Genomic DNA, 17,422 nt, shown 5'->3' on the forward strand with positions numbered 1-17,422 from the left:
ATATGTCTGAAATGAACATGCAATAATGAGAAGATAGAAATCACACCCTTTAATCATCACCACCTCCACCACATACCATGCATGATTAGGAAGAAGGTCCTCAGGCAATGCCCTAGAGGAAAGTTTGGCAGGGCTGCTGCAAGAGTCCTGGGGAATTGCAATATAACGGTCAGTACATGCAACATGCAACATGCTCATAACACAGTGCATAGAACATTACATCACATGCTCAGTTTCTGTAGCGCTTGTCATCATTTACATGGCATTACAGAGTTTTGGTCATTTTTATGATACCCCTGGAGGATCCCGAAAGGAATGTTCAAGTGGAAAAAAATCAAGATTGTGTGGTGCAATGAAGCATATCATTGTGTGACCCCCTTCGCCGATGTCATTGTGCAATGTATTAATATGTGCCATAGTGATTCCATGCAAGTAAAATGATCAAGACTCGGACCGCCCACTTCACTAGTGAGACTACAGGCGCGTAACTACCTATTTTGCGCCCCCCCCCGCTGCACGTTTTTTTGGCGCCCCCCCCCGCAAACACCTAACCTGCCCCCCCTTCTTACCCGTACCTGTCCTGCTCTCTGCCGGGACCTGCCTGACTGTCACGGTCCCGGCCGGCTCCTGCTACAATGAAAACTGACTCTTAGAAAATGGCTGCCCCATACTGCAGACAGAAAACTGTCTGCAGTATGGGGGCAGCCATTTTCTAATTGTCAGTTTTCATTGCAGCAGGAGCCGGCCGGGACCGTGACGTCAGGCAGGTCCCGGCAGAGAGCCGGGCGAGACGCAGACCACGGGTAACTATAGCCCCGCAGCCCCCCGGCGGCGCCCTCCGCAGCCCCCCGCGGGGGCTACGGAGCTATAGTTACGCCACTGTGAGACTGGGTTACACTTCAGAAGTCCCACACATTATGGGAATGTAGGTAAGTACTGTATGGTTTTATTGTAGAGGGAGGGTGGTTTTAGTACTGAAAAAAATTATATTATTTATATTCTGACCTTCGCCTGTACAATGTGTGTAACGCTCTACAAATGTGTTCTAAAATATTTAATTAAAGTGTCTTTAAAAAGGATGTATAAGAGTATATAAGTGGATACATATTTTACAGTCAGTAGGAACTGGTGATAGTTAAATGTTAGTTAAACTCAGGGCCACCAAAGCAGGGATTGGTCTAGTTACTGGGGGCATGTTCAAATTGGGATAATTGGGATGGCATGGCCATGAGCTCCACAAAAAAATAGAAAAAACTTTGCACAGAGTGGAGAGTACTTCTACACAGCGGCAGAAGCCTTCCTGGATCCTACGCAACTCTGCACACAGCAGCATGTACTGGGAGGGTGGCTGAGGACAGCAGTAGTCTCCTCTCTGTTCCTGCACAAGTAGCCTGTGCTGCTATGCTTTAGAGGGAGGCAGATAGAAAGTGCCCCTCCTTGGCTGCCAAGACTGTTTAAGGGACATGTGCTTTTTAAGTGCACAGTATGAAATAAAGATATGAAATAACTTCAGTAGATTAAACATCAAAACATAGCAGAAGAGAAATCCCAACTGTCATTTTTCAAACACATGATAGCTAGGAGCTGATTGGCTGGAGCATCATCAATCATATGCAACCCCTTACAACCCCAACCTAAAATTAATTATTTCCTGTCATAAAATGTAGATATTCCCAGAAAATATGAATACTAATTTAGTAAACCCACTGAAAGACTAAGGGAGAGACGTACTGTATGAAACCTTCTAAAGAGGATAAGAGAAGTTGCCAATAGCAACTAATTATCGACTTGCTATCATTTGTCTAGTAGAGTCTATAACGCAAAAGCTAAAAGTGATTGGTCAATTGATTGGGCAACTTCTCCACTTTTTAGTAGGTTTGATCCATCTACGTAAATATAGAATTGAAAGAAAAAGTCCTAAATGTAATAATACCTTTTATCTATTTTCATTCAGATGCATTACATTTTTTACACTTACAATTTTGTTTTTTCCTTTTGTATTGCTTGCAGGTGACGACTTTGTCTCTGATGACTTCCTCCCTAACGAGGAAAATGACAGTGATGATGATTTGCCAGCGTTTCCTGGCGGAGAATTATTGTTGTTGTTCTGGTTGCCACTAAAAGTCTCCATTATTGACCGAAAAGCACCAAATGGCTTTTTATGCTGTTCCCCCAGTTCGCCATTAGTTGGAGCTTTTTGAGAATTTTTCCCACCCTCCTTATCTTTAACTCCGTTTACTTCTTCCTCAGTCTGTTCAACATGAACCACTGGGTCCTCAAACGTTACTCTTAGTTTCAGGTTCTGTGAAGTCCTGCGTTTTGAAGAAGGGGACTTTAAAGCACTTTTAGGGCTTGTTGCTTTTTGTGCAGAAGAAGAGCTATTTGTAGAAGAAAGTGAAGAGTCTAAAGAACCTGAAGGCTGGATGATGCTCCCCATTTGGTACTGGGGTTCATAGTCTGGATCGCTGCTTTCGGATGTTGGAGATGGACTATGGCCGTCTACAGATTTGGATTTTAACCCAAGAGCTAACCGATGTCCTGCAGCATGTGACTGTGTATGCTTTTTTATCATCAGCTGAAGAGTTTCAGAATTCTCCACATTTTCTACAATTGGCTGTGGCCTTGGTTTATCAGCCTTTCGTACAGGTGTGTGCTTCTGATCTTCTGAGTTATTGGAGTCTGTGTCAGACTCGCTGAGAGATCTTTGCATAAGTTGCCTTAAGCGAGCCAGCTTAAACTCTCTTTTCTCCAGTGGGATCCGTTTCCCACTCCGAGTAGATTTACCATCCTGAAACTCCAGCGACAGTTTTTCAGGACTAGAGACGTTGTCTGCTAAGTCTTTCCCCAATAACTGCCGCAAAATCTTATCCGACTCTTCATCAAGTGCTCTACACCTGAGTCTGCTGGGTACAGATGTGCCGGGAGGCTGATAGCTGTCATGGCTGTCGTTTCCTTTGTTTATCTGTGCTAAGTCGTCTGTTTCAAGTGTCTTTCGCTGGAGGCTTCCAGAAGCAGGGGATGACGGCGAACTGTGAATAGAAAGATCTAATAAATGCAAACAAGAATGCTCTTTACAATAGCAGCATCGTAATTATTATTAGTGAAAATTCTCATTATAATGGCCGTCATTAATTTATATGGAAGGTCTGTACAAAATTTGGCAAATAGAAGTACAGCAGACTAATTTAAATCAGGTGTCTCCTGCTTCAATACCCAAGTACCACAACAACAGGCCATGTTTTCAGAATTTCTGTCTGTGGAAACAGGTGAGATAAAACTGACCAGGCAATTAGCTCTCCTGTCCATGGTTAAATATATTGTAAAAACATTATCTGTTGGGGGTAGTTGAAATAAAATCATGTCAACAAAATGACTTACATTTAAATGTAAATGAGCCCCAAAGTAGTTATTAATATCTACTTGTTAATGACAATGGCAGGGTTTGCTCATGTTCTGTGTTTTACAAGTGGTTCCATATATGTGGCTATGGGAAACCTTATTTAAAAATGCATGCAGCTTTAGGGATCATTACCCAATGATAACCAATGATGATCCCATTTTCAATGTATATATCTCTGATTTATTTTGTTCCTAAGAACAGAATACTTTCGTAATGGGGGTAAGGTGTAATCTACTCTTCATGGAGTCAATGAGAATTCTACCATGACTCAGAGAGTCCAGATAATTGCTACTATGACTAAAGATGCGTACACATGGAGCAATATGATCGCTGGCAATATATTCATCATATTGCTCAGTGTCCCTTTTTCATCAGCGACCAGAGATGGTCGCTGATGAAAATGACACACTGCCCGGGAGAAGAGGCAGGGGAAGTCGCTGGTCGAAGGAGCATGCTCCTCCGACCAGCAACCATTAGCGGGCTGAAAACGGGAGCGCGCACCCGGCGACTTATTGCCGGTGCACACTCCAATTGCTGGCAATATGGTCGCTCAGCGACCATACTGCTAGCGATTTTTGCCCCGTGTGTACACAGCTTTAGGGAGTCAGGGAGATTGCTAACACAGCTCATGGAGTCAGGATGATTGCTACCATGGCTCAGGGAGTCAGGATGATTGCTACCCTGGCTCAGGGAGTCAGGGAGATTGCTAACACAGCGCAGGGAGTCAGGGAGATTGCTACCACGGCTTAGGGAGTCAGGGAGATTGCTACCACGGCTCAGGGAGTCCGGATGATTTCTACTACGACTTGGGGAGTCAAGGAGATTGCTAATGTAACTCTGGAAGGCAGGGTGATTGCTACCACGGCTCAGGAGATCAGGGTGATTGTTACTATGGGCCTTATTCTAGTTCACTCTTAGAGGCAAATTCCTTCTTAGCTGGACAAAACCATGTGCACTGCAGGTGGGGCAGATGTAACATGTGCAGAGAGAATTAGATTTGGGTGGGGTGTTTCATCAAAGTGAGATCTATATTGCAGTGTAAAAATAAAGCAGTCAGTATTTACCCTGCACAGAAGCAAAATAACTCACCCAAAGCTAAATCTCTCTGCACATGTTACATCTTCCCCCCTGCAGTGCACATGGTTTAGTCCAGCTAAGAAGGAATTTGCCTCTAAGTGTGAACTAGAATAAGGCCCTATGATTCAGGGAGTCAGAGTGATTGCTACCACGGCTCAGGGAGTCAGAGTGATTGCTACCACAGCTCAGGGAGTCAGGGAGATTGCTACTATGGCTCAGGGAGTCAGGAAGATTGCTACCACGGCTCAGGGTGTCAGGGAGATTGCTACCACGGCTCAGGGTGTCAGGGAGATTGCTACCACGGCTCAGGGAGTCAGAGTGATTGCTAACACGGCTCAGGGAGTAGGGGAGATTGCTACCACGGATCAGGGTGTCAGGGAGATTGCTACCACGGCTCATGGAGTCAGAGTGATTGCTAACACGGCTCAGGGAGTAGGGGAGATTGCTACCACGGCTCAGGGTGTCAGGGAGATTGCTACCACGGCTCAGGGTGTCAGGGAGATTGCTACCACGGCTCAGGGAGTCAGGGAGATTGCTACCACGGCTCAGGGAGTCAGGGAGATTGCTACCACGGCTCAGGGAGTCAGGGAGATTGCTACCACGGCTCAGGGTGTCAGGGAGATTGCTACCACGGCTCACGGAGTCAGGGAGATTGCTACCACGCTCAGGGAGTCAGGGAGATTGCTACCACGGCTCAGGGTGTCAGGGAGATTGCTACCACGGCTCAGGGAGTCAGAGAGATTGCTACCACGGCTCAGGGAGTCAGGGAGATAGCTACCACGGCTCAGGGAGTCAGGGAGATTACTGCTACACCTCAGGGAGTCAGGGAGATTGCTGTACTCTTCAGGGAGTTCGGGCGATCGGTACCATGTCTCAGGGAGTCTCCCTGGCAATCAGGGCCAGTTGGCAAGTATGTATGATATCATTATTCTATCACTAAAATATTTCCCTTTTTTGTTTTAACTGTAGAACCTTAGCTGTACAAAACTGTGCTACATATGTTACAGGTTTGGCACCTTGTTGTAAAGCCGAATACTCAGGTTACATGCTGCTAAATGCATTTCTGTAGCTGTGGTAGGAAATTCATATTCATCAGATACAAATGTGTTCTCTAGCTCTCCGATTATATTACACTGTAAAATGTTAGCTGATGAGGTCTTTAGATGATGAGCAGTCACCGTCACATCTTAATGGTGTGCTATGATGGTATGGCTTCTTTACTCTCACTGTTTTAAACGAGTAATATATATATATTACATGAGCTGAAAGTAGTTTTCAAGATGTGAAATTGTAGCCCGTGATAATGTACACTCACATATTCTCCAAGTTTTGAGTGTTGAGGTATAAATAAAACTAAGCACATATCAATATAAGAATAAATCACGGCAGATGTCTTGGCTTGTAGTAAGAAATCAGAAAACAATGTATAAAATGTAGGGATAGTCATCGATGGAGAGAAGCAGATGGTTTCCTGCCATTGATGCTACAAACCTATTGTTTATTTCCTTTTTTTTATCTCTCCAAAATGTAGGGACACTGAACTAGCTCCACCCTCCTAAAACAATGCTCCTGGTCCTGATTGGCCCACAAAACAGGGCTGATCATTGGTGGGTGAACTCATTAATGGTTTCCTTACAAATAGTCTCACACCATTGAGGTTAACCATGAATGGTTGCATCAATGGATAACCCACTGCTGGCCAACCTAAAACAAAGTAATATGGAAATACTGTATGCACCCATTTTGTCACTGGGTTTCAGGGTGTGTTTAATACTGTACCAATCAGACATGGTTTTATTTTCCAGGCTGTACTGTAATAATGACAGCTGGAATGTGATCAGCTGTTTTGGGTTATATATTTCTATATACTATTACATAAGCTACATAATGAGTTTTTCCTTTTCTTGTACAATGTACTTAATGGATTTTAGTTACATAGGAAATGAAAGTTTCCTGTGAAACAGATCCCAGACTTCACACTAGAATTTCAATCTGTTCATTATCTACTTCTCTTCCTCGGTAGCGTTCAGCTTCCTATTTTATTTAATCTTTTGGCTGCGAATGAAGGGGAGGCATTATGATACCTGGGGGATGTTGGCAGGGATTTCTGCACTTCCAGGAGCTGCTGGAGGTGTGTCTGTAAAGTGATCCGTTCAGCTGTCTGCCTGGGAAGAGAAGAGAGTATTAAAAGCTGCAATTCTGACGCCACTTTGCACTTACCCCATGGAAGTTTATCTGTCAATCGCAACTTTCTAATTATATTGTGTCTTAATATACAGGAATGCATGGTCAGATCTCCAAATGTAACATATGTATGCAACAGCATAGATTCCCCCACAGGTTGGGATCAATCAGTGTTTCTGATGATGTGACCCAGGTGCTAGGTTTCACTGACCCATAGTTACGATCCATTCAGTGACATATGTGAAATATCTGAAACCCTCTGGTTAATGCAGGGTTGCCTACCTGACTCTCCCCTTACAGGGAGAAAATGCTCTGTTCCTGGACTTCCCTGGTAATGTATGAGTGCCATCACCTAGTATCCCCTTACCTGCACAGCCTAGCTGCAAATCAGAGGCATAACAAAAACTGGGGACCCCCCACCACCAGAAAAGATCAGACACCCCTCCATTTTACCTGCTCACAGCAAAAAGTTAGTAAGGATACTAAAAGGAGGACACCGCCTTACAGCAGCTGCATGTGACATCACACAGCCGCTGTGAACCTGAAAATGTTACGGGCATGTCTGTGTTGTCTGGACTGCACCTACCCAATGCCACAGCATTCCCCAATGCCAAAATTGAATTGATAGGTGCATCATGATGACATCCACCCAGCTGGCCACATGAAAATTGAAAGTGTATTGCTAATTTCCTCACAAAACGATGCAATTTTTCTACTTTTATATATTTCGTATTTATGGCTTAAAATGTAGGCGGTGTGCAGCACTATTGATCACTGGAGGCGTCTTGAATTACAACCACATTATATGGGTCTCAGTATCGGCCCTACTGTGCAGTGATTCATTAAACATTTCTAGAAGACAGAGAGAGCCTTATGCAATGAGGGAAAGATGGCTGTTATTTTTACTACTCATTTTAATAATTCTGGATATTTTAAGTATTGAGCTGCTACTGACCGAAAACATTAATATTAATGTCAAACAGTGTCTTTAGTTATCCTCTACTCTTGTTGCTAGATGTGTGGAGGCCTTCCCAGGTGCAGTGCAGCCCTGTAGTTGGTGCAGAATACTTATAACTAGCACTATTGTCCTACATCAGTGTACAGATCTCAGCCCCGACACCAGCAGTAGTTCTGCCACCTTCTATTCCTCTGCCTGACACATGCATATAATATGTTCTGTTACTTACTCAGTATTAACCCCTTCCTTGCATGCACCTGAGTAGTATTACTAAACTTATTGAGCATCTACCACTATCCATGTGTCTGTACGGCTCCATACACTGCTTATTAGCCACAAAATAATATCTTTCTGGGCAGTGGTGTCATTTTACACATGGCAAAAGAGTAGAACAAGGGCCTCTGCTAAACATGAGTTGGTCGGAGAATGCCCCAAATAAGGCTCCACTGTGCAGTACTTGTCCCGTAGATGCTCAGAAATGCATGGTGGTGGGCTCATTTACGGCTTCAACATGCACACGGAGAAGTGCAGAGCAGGGCCTAGGGTTGTTAGACCAGTATAGTGGGGTCCTCTCCTATATGTTCTTATGTGGTCCAGCAATACCACATTTTGCCCATGTTTTTGGAATACTGTAGGTGTGCATAAAATATAAAATCTGCATCAAATAGCTTCCTCAGTAATATATAACATATGACCCTTCTGACAGACGGATCACATATATAAAATAAAGCGCCTGATTTAGGGCCCGCCCCTGAAACATAAGAGCTACAAAATTGCAGGGAAACATAAATGACCAGTTTCATGTATCTTACAATATGCACAAATGTTTGGCCCTTACCCTGTAGGGGGCAGTAACACAATGAGTTTTTTGCTGCCTGGAGTTAACAGCTACAGAAGTAGATTGAGACAAGGAACTGGTTTTGTAGTTGCAAGGAATAAAACAAACAGTAGGTGGCAGACCGTTGCACTTATTAGAAAAGGTAAAAGGCTTCCCTTGTCTTGCTTCAATATTAACATTTTTGATCTAGACTAAACAATATCACTATGTTGCCAGAAACTAATCTAAGTGCCCTTTTACCGAGACTGTTATGAGTTAGCTCACAGCAGTAATTGATACTCATCAGTGCACCAAAATATCTGCAGGGCATGGGGAGACTCATTCGTTTCGGCAAACGACAGTAAAACCAGCAAAGTAAAAAGATGAAGATAAGCAATTATTCTGAAGAGTGTTTTGTACTACAATTGTTTTGCTCTTCACTCATCTTACTGATTCATGTAATCAATAACTTTGACTCACAAGCCAGAATGCTCCTAACTAGACCAAGTTACTTACATAGAGGGGTAGCAGTCAATTTACCGAAGGATGTTTTACCGACAGTCATGATACCGACACCCATTGACTGACAGTCAATATATCGACGTACTCAATTTACCGGCATTCATTATCCCTACATGTTCAATTGACCAACATAGGCAAAATCTGACATTTAATGCGTCGACATGAGTTTTCAAGCTATTTTAGCCCCCCAAAAAGACTTATTCATACTTTTCCATCCTAGTGGACATGGCATGGGAATATAATAGTGTGCCAAGTGCAGTGAAGCATGGAGAGCGCAGTGAGATATGTCGTCTCTACATCAACATAGACACCAAAAGAAGTCACAAAATCACATGATGAAATGTTGGCATGTAAAATGTCTGCAATGTTATGTTGGTCAATTGAACATGTCGGCTTAATGAATGTGAGTATATATTGCCTGTGTCGGCATTTTGACTGTCGGTCAATGTGTGTTGGTATAATGACCGTCGGTAAAACATCAGTCAAGAAATCATACTGAACCAACATAGAGTAAGGCTGAACAAAAAGGAAACGAACGACCATCAACTTTAATCATTTATAAATTGTAGCTGTGCTGATCCAGGGGAGGAAGAAAGAGGTTAGTACTGTAACAGCAGTAACTGTCCTAAAAGGCAGTGTGCAAATAAGGTTCTATATAACCTTCCTTACTCTTTAAGTTGCTTGGTGAGCTTGACCACTTGAGATGCCAGTGACATGCAAGTTTCAACCACCACCAAGTAGCGGGAGCACATGCTGTGTCCGTGGTGTTCGGCACTTTGAGATGGCTTCAGTCCGGCATGATTCGGTATGGTCACATTTGCTCCATATTCAACCAGCGTCTGCAATAAAATAATGTGTAAGCAATAGGGCTATTTTTTCCCACAAATGCCATCAATCTTGTTTCTGGATGTAAAATTAAATATTATCCCTAGACTACAATTCAACAATGCTTCCAGTTCCAATATTGCCTAATCAAAAGCAGCATATTGCTCTGTTAGCAGTACCAAGGCTCAGCTTTTGAAATATCTCTCAGACAAAGCTGGATTACATTAACTCATTTAGGCTATGGAACAAGTCAATAGTGCTGCTTTCAATTTGAAACCTTTCAAAGACTGTTAACCTCCACACAGTTCGGAGAAAGAAACATTTACATAGTAATATTGCTATTTATTGTTACTGTATTTATAGAAGATCATCATATCGTGTGCAACCAGTGTGTCTGTGTGATTCTGTAGTGAGGACAGAGCAAGCGGTAGGGGCACTTTTTTGATATGAGGGTAGGAAAGGAGGAAAGAAATCAGGAACATGCATATTTTGCTAAGATAGTGGAAGGAGCAGGGTCCATAATAGTATAGAGGAGTGATATCAAGCTTCTCTCATCCCGATGTCCAAAGATTGTGGTGTCATACACAGTTATACTGTATATGAAACAAGGTTCATAGTGCCTCGATCCTGTCCGACACATTTACCCTGGATTAGATTTTTTTTTTTTAAGTTCAAATTTTAAAAGAAAACTTTATTGTACTGTTCGGTTCATTTTGTGCCCAAACTTAATGCTGGAGAAAACTATTTTCTTTCCATTTATCCATTTTGCAGGTACTAACTCACTCCACTCTCTCCATGCCATGAGCGATAAAGCCTGTGGTACTCAATAGCTCTTTGCATGCAATTATACACAGTGTTCAAGCATTTTCCAACCTGACCGCAAGGGTTGGCAAAACACGGTGAAATCTTCACACCTCATCAAAGATGTAACACTTATAGTATACGGTCAGTCACATTACATAGCTCATAAAAGAATATAGAAAAAAAAAACAAATGAACAATTATACTTTAAAAAGAGCACATTTGCTATCTAAGCTGTTTTTGCATTAAAAACATCAGTTTATGATATTTGGCATTAGACTAAAAACATTTGAAATGTTGGCTCTTCTAGTTGATATTAATGTATATTTTAGAGGACATCTAATGTTTTAGACATTGCCAAAACTTGACTCATTAAATTCAGACAACCTTTTGGCATTGGATTTGGTACACACTTACAAAATACGGCTTTTGATATGTTTTCAATTACAGACTAGAGAAGAAAGGACTATTGTAGGTACTGTATTTAACTTAGGTACTGACTATCTTTTGTAGCCAAGCTCTACCGTCCCTCTTGTCATTTAGGGTACATTAAAGCCACCCCCATATACAGTATAAAGTAAAACTAATGTCATTCTGTATGGTGAGTATACCTATCAGCCATTCAGCAATTAGCATGCTTACTACCAGTAACTGTTTGGCTGCAGGCCGGTAGAGAATGTTTCTGATTTTGTGCAATACACAACCAATGTAGCCAGGCAGCAATCTCTGTGAGCCTCACAAGAGAATCCGTAGGCACCAGCAAACAGCTGCTTGAAGGCCCCTAGAATTGTGGGGCCCTAGAGCAGCTGCCCAGTAAACCCATGCGTTAAGACGGCCCTGACAGGAATGAGTGGCTGTCAATACCATTCAACTTGTCCTTGCATCACAACAGGAGCTGATTGGCTAGTGCGTTTTATCACTTTTCAAGCTTAGTACATCTCGCCCTTAGTGAGAGAGGTAGAAGAACAATGCGGGTTAGATACTCTCAGAACTGTTCTGTGCATGTGCAGGACTCATTCTGTCCAAGTGCAGCACTCGATCTGCATCATCACAGGCAGTGCCCCTTAAGCCATTTATTAGTGGGCATTGGGTGGCACCAGACAGTGGAGGACTCAGCTGCTATATCCAGAATTGGAACAATACGGCTCCGGCAGGCATTCGCATATTTGCACATGTATTCACAGTGTCCATCTTTAAAACACTGGGCAAGGTACATGTGCATACTTATTTTACTTATACTAAATTTCCCATAGATGCCTTGTTACTCTTTTATCCAGTAATATTGCAATATTAAGTAATACCCAAGGTAATACTTTAATTCCTGCACAGTGAATACTGGTTTATCTGTATGAATGGGAGCTCTTATACATCACTGTTAGGACAAAATGTAATTAATATGAAATATGATAGACCCAGTAGCGCTATCCCGGTACGGACACCACAGTGATATATTTGAATGAATGTTGATACTTCCCTTCCCTTTTTTTATTATTAGATGTGGAGCTTCTTGATTTTCTCAGACGGTGGTTACTTAGGCTGATGGAATATCTCTCCCGGTGAATGCATATAAAAAAAGACAGGAACAGTTGTTGTCTATATGCTTGTTACCTCTTTTTCTATATTATGTGGTGAGGTTCAAATAGATGCATACCTCACTTACATAGTTAAAAGTAGAATAACACATATAAAGGTATCTTTCTCTAGAAGTGGGTAGCGTACCCGTACTCACGGTGTGACGGTGTGTTCCAATCGTATAAAGGTATCTTTTCAGTCTTGGTGTCCAAAAAAAGATTTATTGGTAAAAAACACACAATGTAAAATAGTGAAAGGACGTGGCAGGTTACTGAGGTGGCTGACACAGTGACAAAGCAGTACCTCTGAGAGCCTGATACCCATTTTTATACCCTGCAAGTGAGGACCAAAGGTAAGGACTGCAGAGTGTCTGATCCCTGTTACAGCTGTATCTCGTCCGGACCGAGGTACTGCTTTGTCACTGTGTCAGCCACCTCAGTAACCTGCCACGTCCCTTCACTATTTTACATTGTGTGTTTTTTACCAATAAATCTTTTTTTGGACACCAAGACTGAAAAGATACCTTTATACGATTGGAACACACCGTCACACCGTGAGTACGGGTACGCTACCCACTTCTAGAGAAAGATACCTTTATATGTGTTATTCTACTTTTAACTATGTAAGTGAGGTATGCATCTATTTGAACCTCACCACATAATATAGAAAAAGAGGTAACAAGCATATAGACAACAACTGTTCCTGTCTTTTTTTATATGCATTCACCGGGAGAGATATTCCATCAGCCTAAGTAACCACCGTCTGAGAAAATCAAGAAGCTCCACATCTAATAATAAAAAAGGGAAGGGAAGTATCAACATTCATTCAAATATATCACTGTGGTGTCCGTACCGGGATAGCGCTACTGGGTCTATCATATTTCATATTAATCACATTCAGTCTCTTTAGGTCTTTAAAGGTTAGACCTACTGATATACCCCAGCTGCCATCCCCTAGGAGCGCCCGAGATAGAACCCAAACCCTCTTTTCCTTCAACTGTTAGGACAAAAACTGTAGAACATTTCCTTTGCTGTTCTTTAGATATAGGAATATTGTTGTTTTATTTGGGGAACAAAACATTTCCAAAATGAAAATATATAAAATTTGTGACTATTTTTTTCAACTATTTGTATATAATAAAAAAAAATGTATATTTTGAATGTGTTAGCGCATTCACAATATATATATTCATATACATAAGGAACTGCAAAGTGTCAAATGACTTATTTCATCTTTAAAAAAATACCGACCTGTATACAACCCAAATATCCATGCTGTGATGCTATGTGAACTGCGCTATTCCCACACTTGTCAGTCTCGTCCAATGAAATGCCTTGTTCTTGCATGAACTGGAGAAGCCACAGTAGTATTTTTTCCTACAAGAGAATACAGTACATCAAAGATAATTCCACTTTAAATACCAGGCTTCCATCACAATGCTGTTACACAGAGGTTACTAAAAACTAGGTATATTGGCAAAAGGGAATGAGGTAACGTTTTATGAAGCCACTTAACAACTGTTATCCATTAAATATCCTGCGTTTCATTTCCCCTCTGGTAAATGCATTATGTTGCAATAAGCTTGGATTGGCTTCTGCAGACAATATTCTACACGTCCCAGAACAGAAGAAGCTTTTGTCAGGTTACAGCAACAGTTATGAGCCTTCTGTTTGATTTGTAATCTGCAAGCAGTCACACTGGAAAGCTGGAGCTTTTACTCCTGTGCTGACCATGCATACAGAACATATATGTATTAATTTTACATATTGCCTCCCTATTGTAAGTAAATAACCAGATGTAACTCGGTAATGCTTGTTGGTCAGTATTGGGCATCTGTTGGGTGCTCTTGGTATTATCAGCAAGGCACGCAAACACTATCAGACTGGGGCATGACAGGCCCACCGAGGAAATGCAGTGATAGAGGCACGTGTATAGGGGTGTGGTCAGCCCTCAGAGGGGGCGTGGCCAGCCACTACATTGGTTTGCCTAACCATTAGAGAGTGCACGGGCTCGGCACCTTGATAACTATATAGTGTAAATACTGCTAGTACATGCATTATAATTGACCAGATTTATAAAAGCAATGCACCGTAGTCATGTACAGTTTAAAATAACATAGTTACTGAGCTTAGAAGATGCCCCTATATTGCTCCGTGTTTAGGGCATTTTGGGCCCCACGCGGCGTTATCACCCTGGCGATTAATATCCAGCATGCTGGATAAATCTACCTAATCGCTGAGGTCAGGTCTGACATATCTCTTAGCGGAACTATGCAGCGCTGGGTGCTGAGTGATCCAGCATCGTTCAGAACACTTATTGCTATGTGTGTAGGCCCCATACACCAGTAGATGTAGTGAACCAGCAGACACTGCAGCAAGGATAAGGACTGTCTTGCTTTTTGGAGCTTGGCACCCAGATAGAATTTTGTATAAGGGATACTCTGTATTAATACATAGGGCCTGCAGTTTGGAAGGCTGCAAAGTACTGTAGTAATGAAATCACTGTTATTTTAACACATTAGTCCAGGGGTTCCCAATCTTTTTTGAATCACGGCACCCTAGAGTATCAGAATTTTTTCACGGCACCCCTTGGCCAAAAAAAAAAGAACAAGCAGAATAAATATAACGCTAAGTAGATTGGGTATATGTGATTCTTAGGGTCAGTTATGTGGTAAAGGGCAGGATTTGCTTCTGTTTGTACACATTTTATGATTGGCAGCCACCAGCACTGGTTTTGCATATAAATAATTAACCATAAATAATTTGAATTGGTCCTGGACTGCCAGCCCGGGGAACCCCTGCAAGTGTCCCAAGGCACCGCAAGGAGCCACGGCACACAGTTTGGGAACCACTGCATTAGTCCAATCTTGTGTTTTTGACTTGAAAAGATTTATTTATACCAGGCACAATGGTTACTGACAGAATGACCTAAAGTTTCGCTTTAACAAACAAGGACCCACTAATCTTTACTACCTTCTCCATTGTAGTTGCTGTATTGTGACAGGACTGCAAGGTCTATCTGTTTCCTCATTTTAATAGTCATTAGTTAGCTCACGTTCCATTAGGCATGAACTGAAGAGTGCAGCCAACATGAACTGTCTGGAACAGGCGAGTAACTGTGCAACGCGCCTTCAGACAGAGATTTTATGTGACTTTGTAGAAATGAATAAAAAAAACTAAAATAAATTGTGCAGCGTCTAGCTGTCCTTTCAATTTGATGACCTGGTAACTAGTAATTTCATTTTGTTTCTCACAATCTCTGCAATAAATTAAAAATCTGCCCTTTAGAAAAATGTATATCATCATGTTAATGACAGCAATATATATTAGCTGCCACTGCTCAGGTTGAAAGAATGAGACTTTAGTGGAATTTCCAGCATTCTTCAGACTAATCCAGTCCGGCAGCTTAGAAGAACTATTATTCAGCCTCACCAGCAGTGCATGAGCTATTTAAAGGTCACAGACCTGCCTGTACTGCATTCCAATTATCCGCAAATGTAGAAGTCTGCACTTCATTGTCATTCTGGTCTTATCCTGACATGTCACAGTGTACCTGTTGTCTAATCCCAATAGAGGTGGTTAGTTTGTCAGATTACTGTGTCTCATACTTTAGTGAGGTCAGGGGTTCCTCGTAATATTGGTACAGTCGCAGCTGTCTCTACTATGTGTAGGGAACAAATGTCTTGCATTGATTATACAAACTCCTGAATCTCAGGCCATGGCGGCTATACTGAAAGCTCAAAAAAGACGGCCTGTCACTCAAAGCCGTCCCATGGCTATCCAATGTCATCCACTTTGTGAACGATGGACTGGATGGCTTTGTGACATTATTTGCACTGAATCACGCCTTCGCAGCCTCCGCTTCACCTTACAATGCAAGGAGATCATAGCATTGTATAGTCAGGATGGATCATCAATGACACAATCACCCCCTGCACTACCCACATGGCCGATTCACGTACCCGCCCCCATTACCCCCTCCAATTTAACTGCCACTTCCGACTGTTGTCACCGAATTAGCTACTTTATTTTATCCTGTTTCTCTGCAAGGTTTACAGGTTAGGATAGTGCTTGCACCCATGGCTAAACAGGAGCATTACCTACAGCCATTGCTTTCTTTCAATCATTGCCTGAATAACAGGTTACTGTGGATTGTGCTTAGCAGTCCTTTTGATACCTGTGTGTTTTTTTTTTTTTGTTTTTTTTACGGACTACTTGATATTTCCCTGCATTTGATCTGAGTTTTTCTAGTGCCTTATTAAATCAGCTTTGGCTTTCTTCCTGGACATCTGCTCTGCCTGCGCTGACCTTTGGATTGCTACCGGACATGATTTGTATTTCCCTTGTCTGCAGTTTGTAAGATGCCAAATTGCTTGAACCCCAGGAACTGCAAACTTTCTACAAAGACTATAAACTCTCTTCATAAAATATCTGAATGTTCCAGGGCTAAATGGTATTGTTGCAGTGGATCTACCGTCTCTCTGTAAGCCTTTCTTGTGGCCTGGTGTTCTAAGCTAAATACAGTCAATGAGTGTGTGGGAATGTACTGTAAGCAAAGCAAGGATCTTTCCTATTACACACAACTTGTCACTTACCTGGCCATAGCAGGCTGCGTAATGGATAAGGCTAGGGTGATCCTTTGAACAACTAAGTTCTGCAATGGCTTCTGTTTCGCTAACCATCCAGCGCACACACTCCAGCTGCCCAGTCTGCATTAAATGGGAAAAAACACGTTCTTTATCATTTTAAGCATCATCATCCACACAGACATATTGTAGTCAACATGACCGGTTGTCAAAATCCAATTCCACTATTCCTATTTTTAATACTTCTTTCATTAACATTCCTGGCAGAAGTCAAAGTTACATAGTGTTAGGAACCTACAGTTATTAGGCTTTTACTGCGTTTGTCATGTTATTTTTCACTTCTCATTCTCAGTTTCCATTTGGCAAATTCAAATAGAAAATCTATGTATATTCTAGTATCAGCGAAATGCCAAAATGGTTTGTTTATGGTGAGAGTATTCCGCCAACTGATGTAATGAGTTTGTGCTGTAACAAAGAGCCTCACTGATTACCTTGGCTCGCCAATTACATATATCAGTATCACACATTTCCCATTAGTCTGTATCATATTGTGGTATTCTGTGTGTGATGGAGACACAGAATATACAAAACATTTTATTTATTATTATTTATTACCAGCAATTTATATATCGCATACATATTCCGCAGCGCTTTACAGAGAGTATTTGAACATTCACATCA

At 41.9% G+C, this 17,422-nt stretch overlaps 1 protein-coding gene across 4 annotated transcripts in view; it reads right to left on the minus strand.

The window, feature by feature from the left end:
• SNCAIP (synuclein alpha interacting protein) overlaps positions 1 to 17,422 on the minus strand; it is a 226,655-nt gene that overhangs the window by 14,526 nt on the left and 194,707 nt on the right. For 3 of the 4 annotated variants that reach the window (XM_083151590.1, XM_083151589.1, XM_083151588.1), the window contains 6 exons: positions 16,751 to 16,864; positions 13,407 to 13,532; positions 9,628 to 9,797; positions 6,562 to 6,642; positions 1,979 to 3,029; positions 77 to 147 (listed from right to left, as the gene is read on the minus strand). In XM_083151590.1, coding sequence (XP_083007716.1) covers positions 77 to 147; positions 1,979 to 3,029; positions 6,562 to 6,642; positions 9,628 to 9,797; positions 13,407 to 13,532; positions 16,751 to 16,864 — 1,613 coding nt within the window. The remainder of the gene's footprint in view (positions 1 to 76; positions 148 to 1,978; positions 3,030 to 6,561; positions 6,643 to 9,627; positions 9,798 to 13,406; positions 13,533 to 16,750; positions 16,865 to 17,422) is intronic. The other variant, XM_083151591.1, reaches the window with a different exon arrangement.

Source organism: Crinia signifera, chromosome 1, assembly GCF_055691185.1.
Source record: "Crinia signifera chromosome 1, ASM5569118v1, whole genome shotgun sequence".
NCBI classification, from domain to species: Eukaryota; Metazoa; Chordata; class Amphibia; order Anura; family Myobatrachidae; genus Crinia; species Crinia signifera.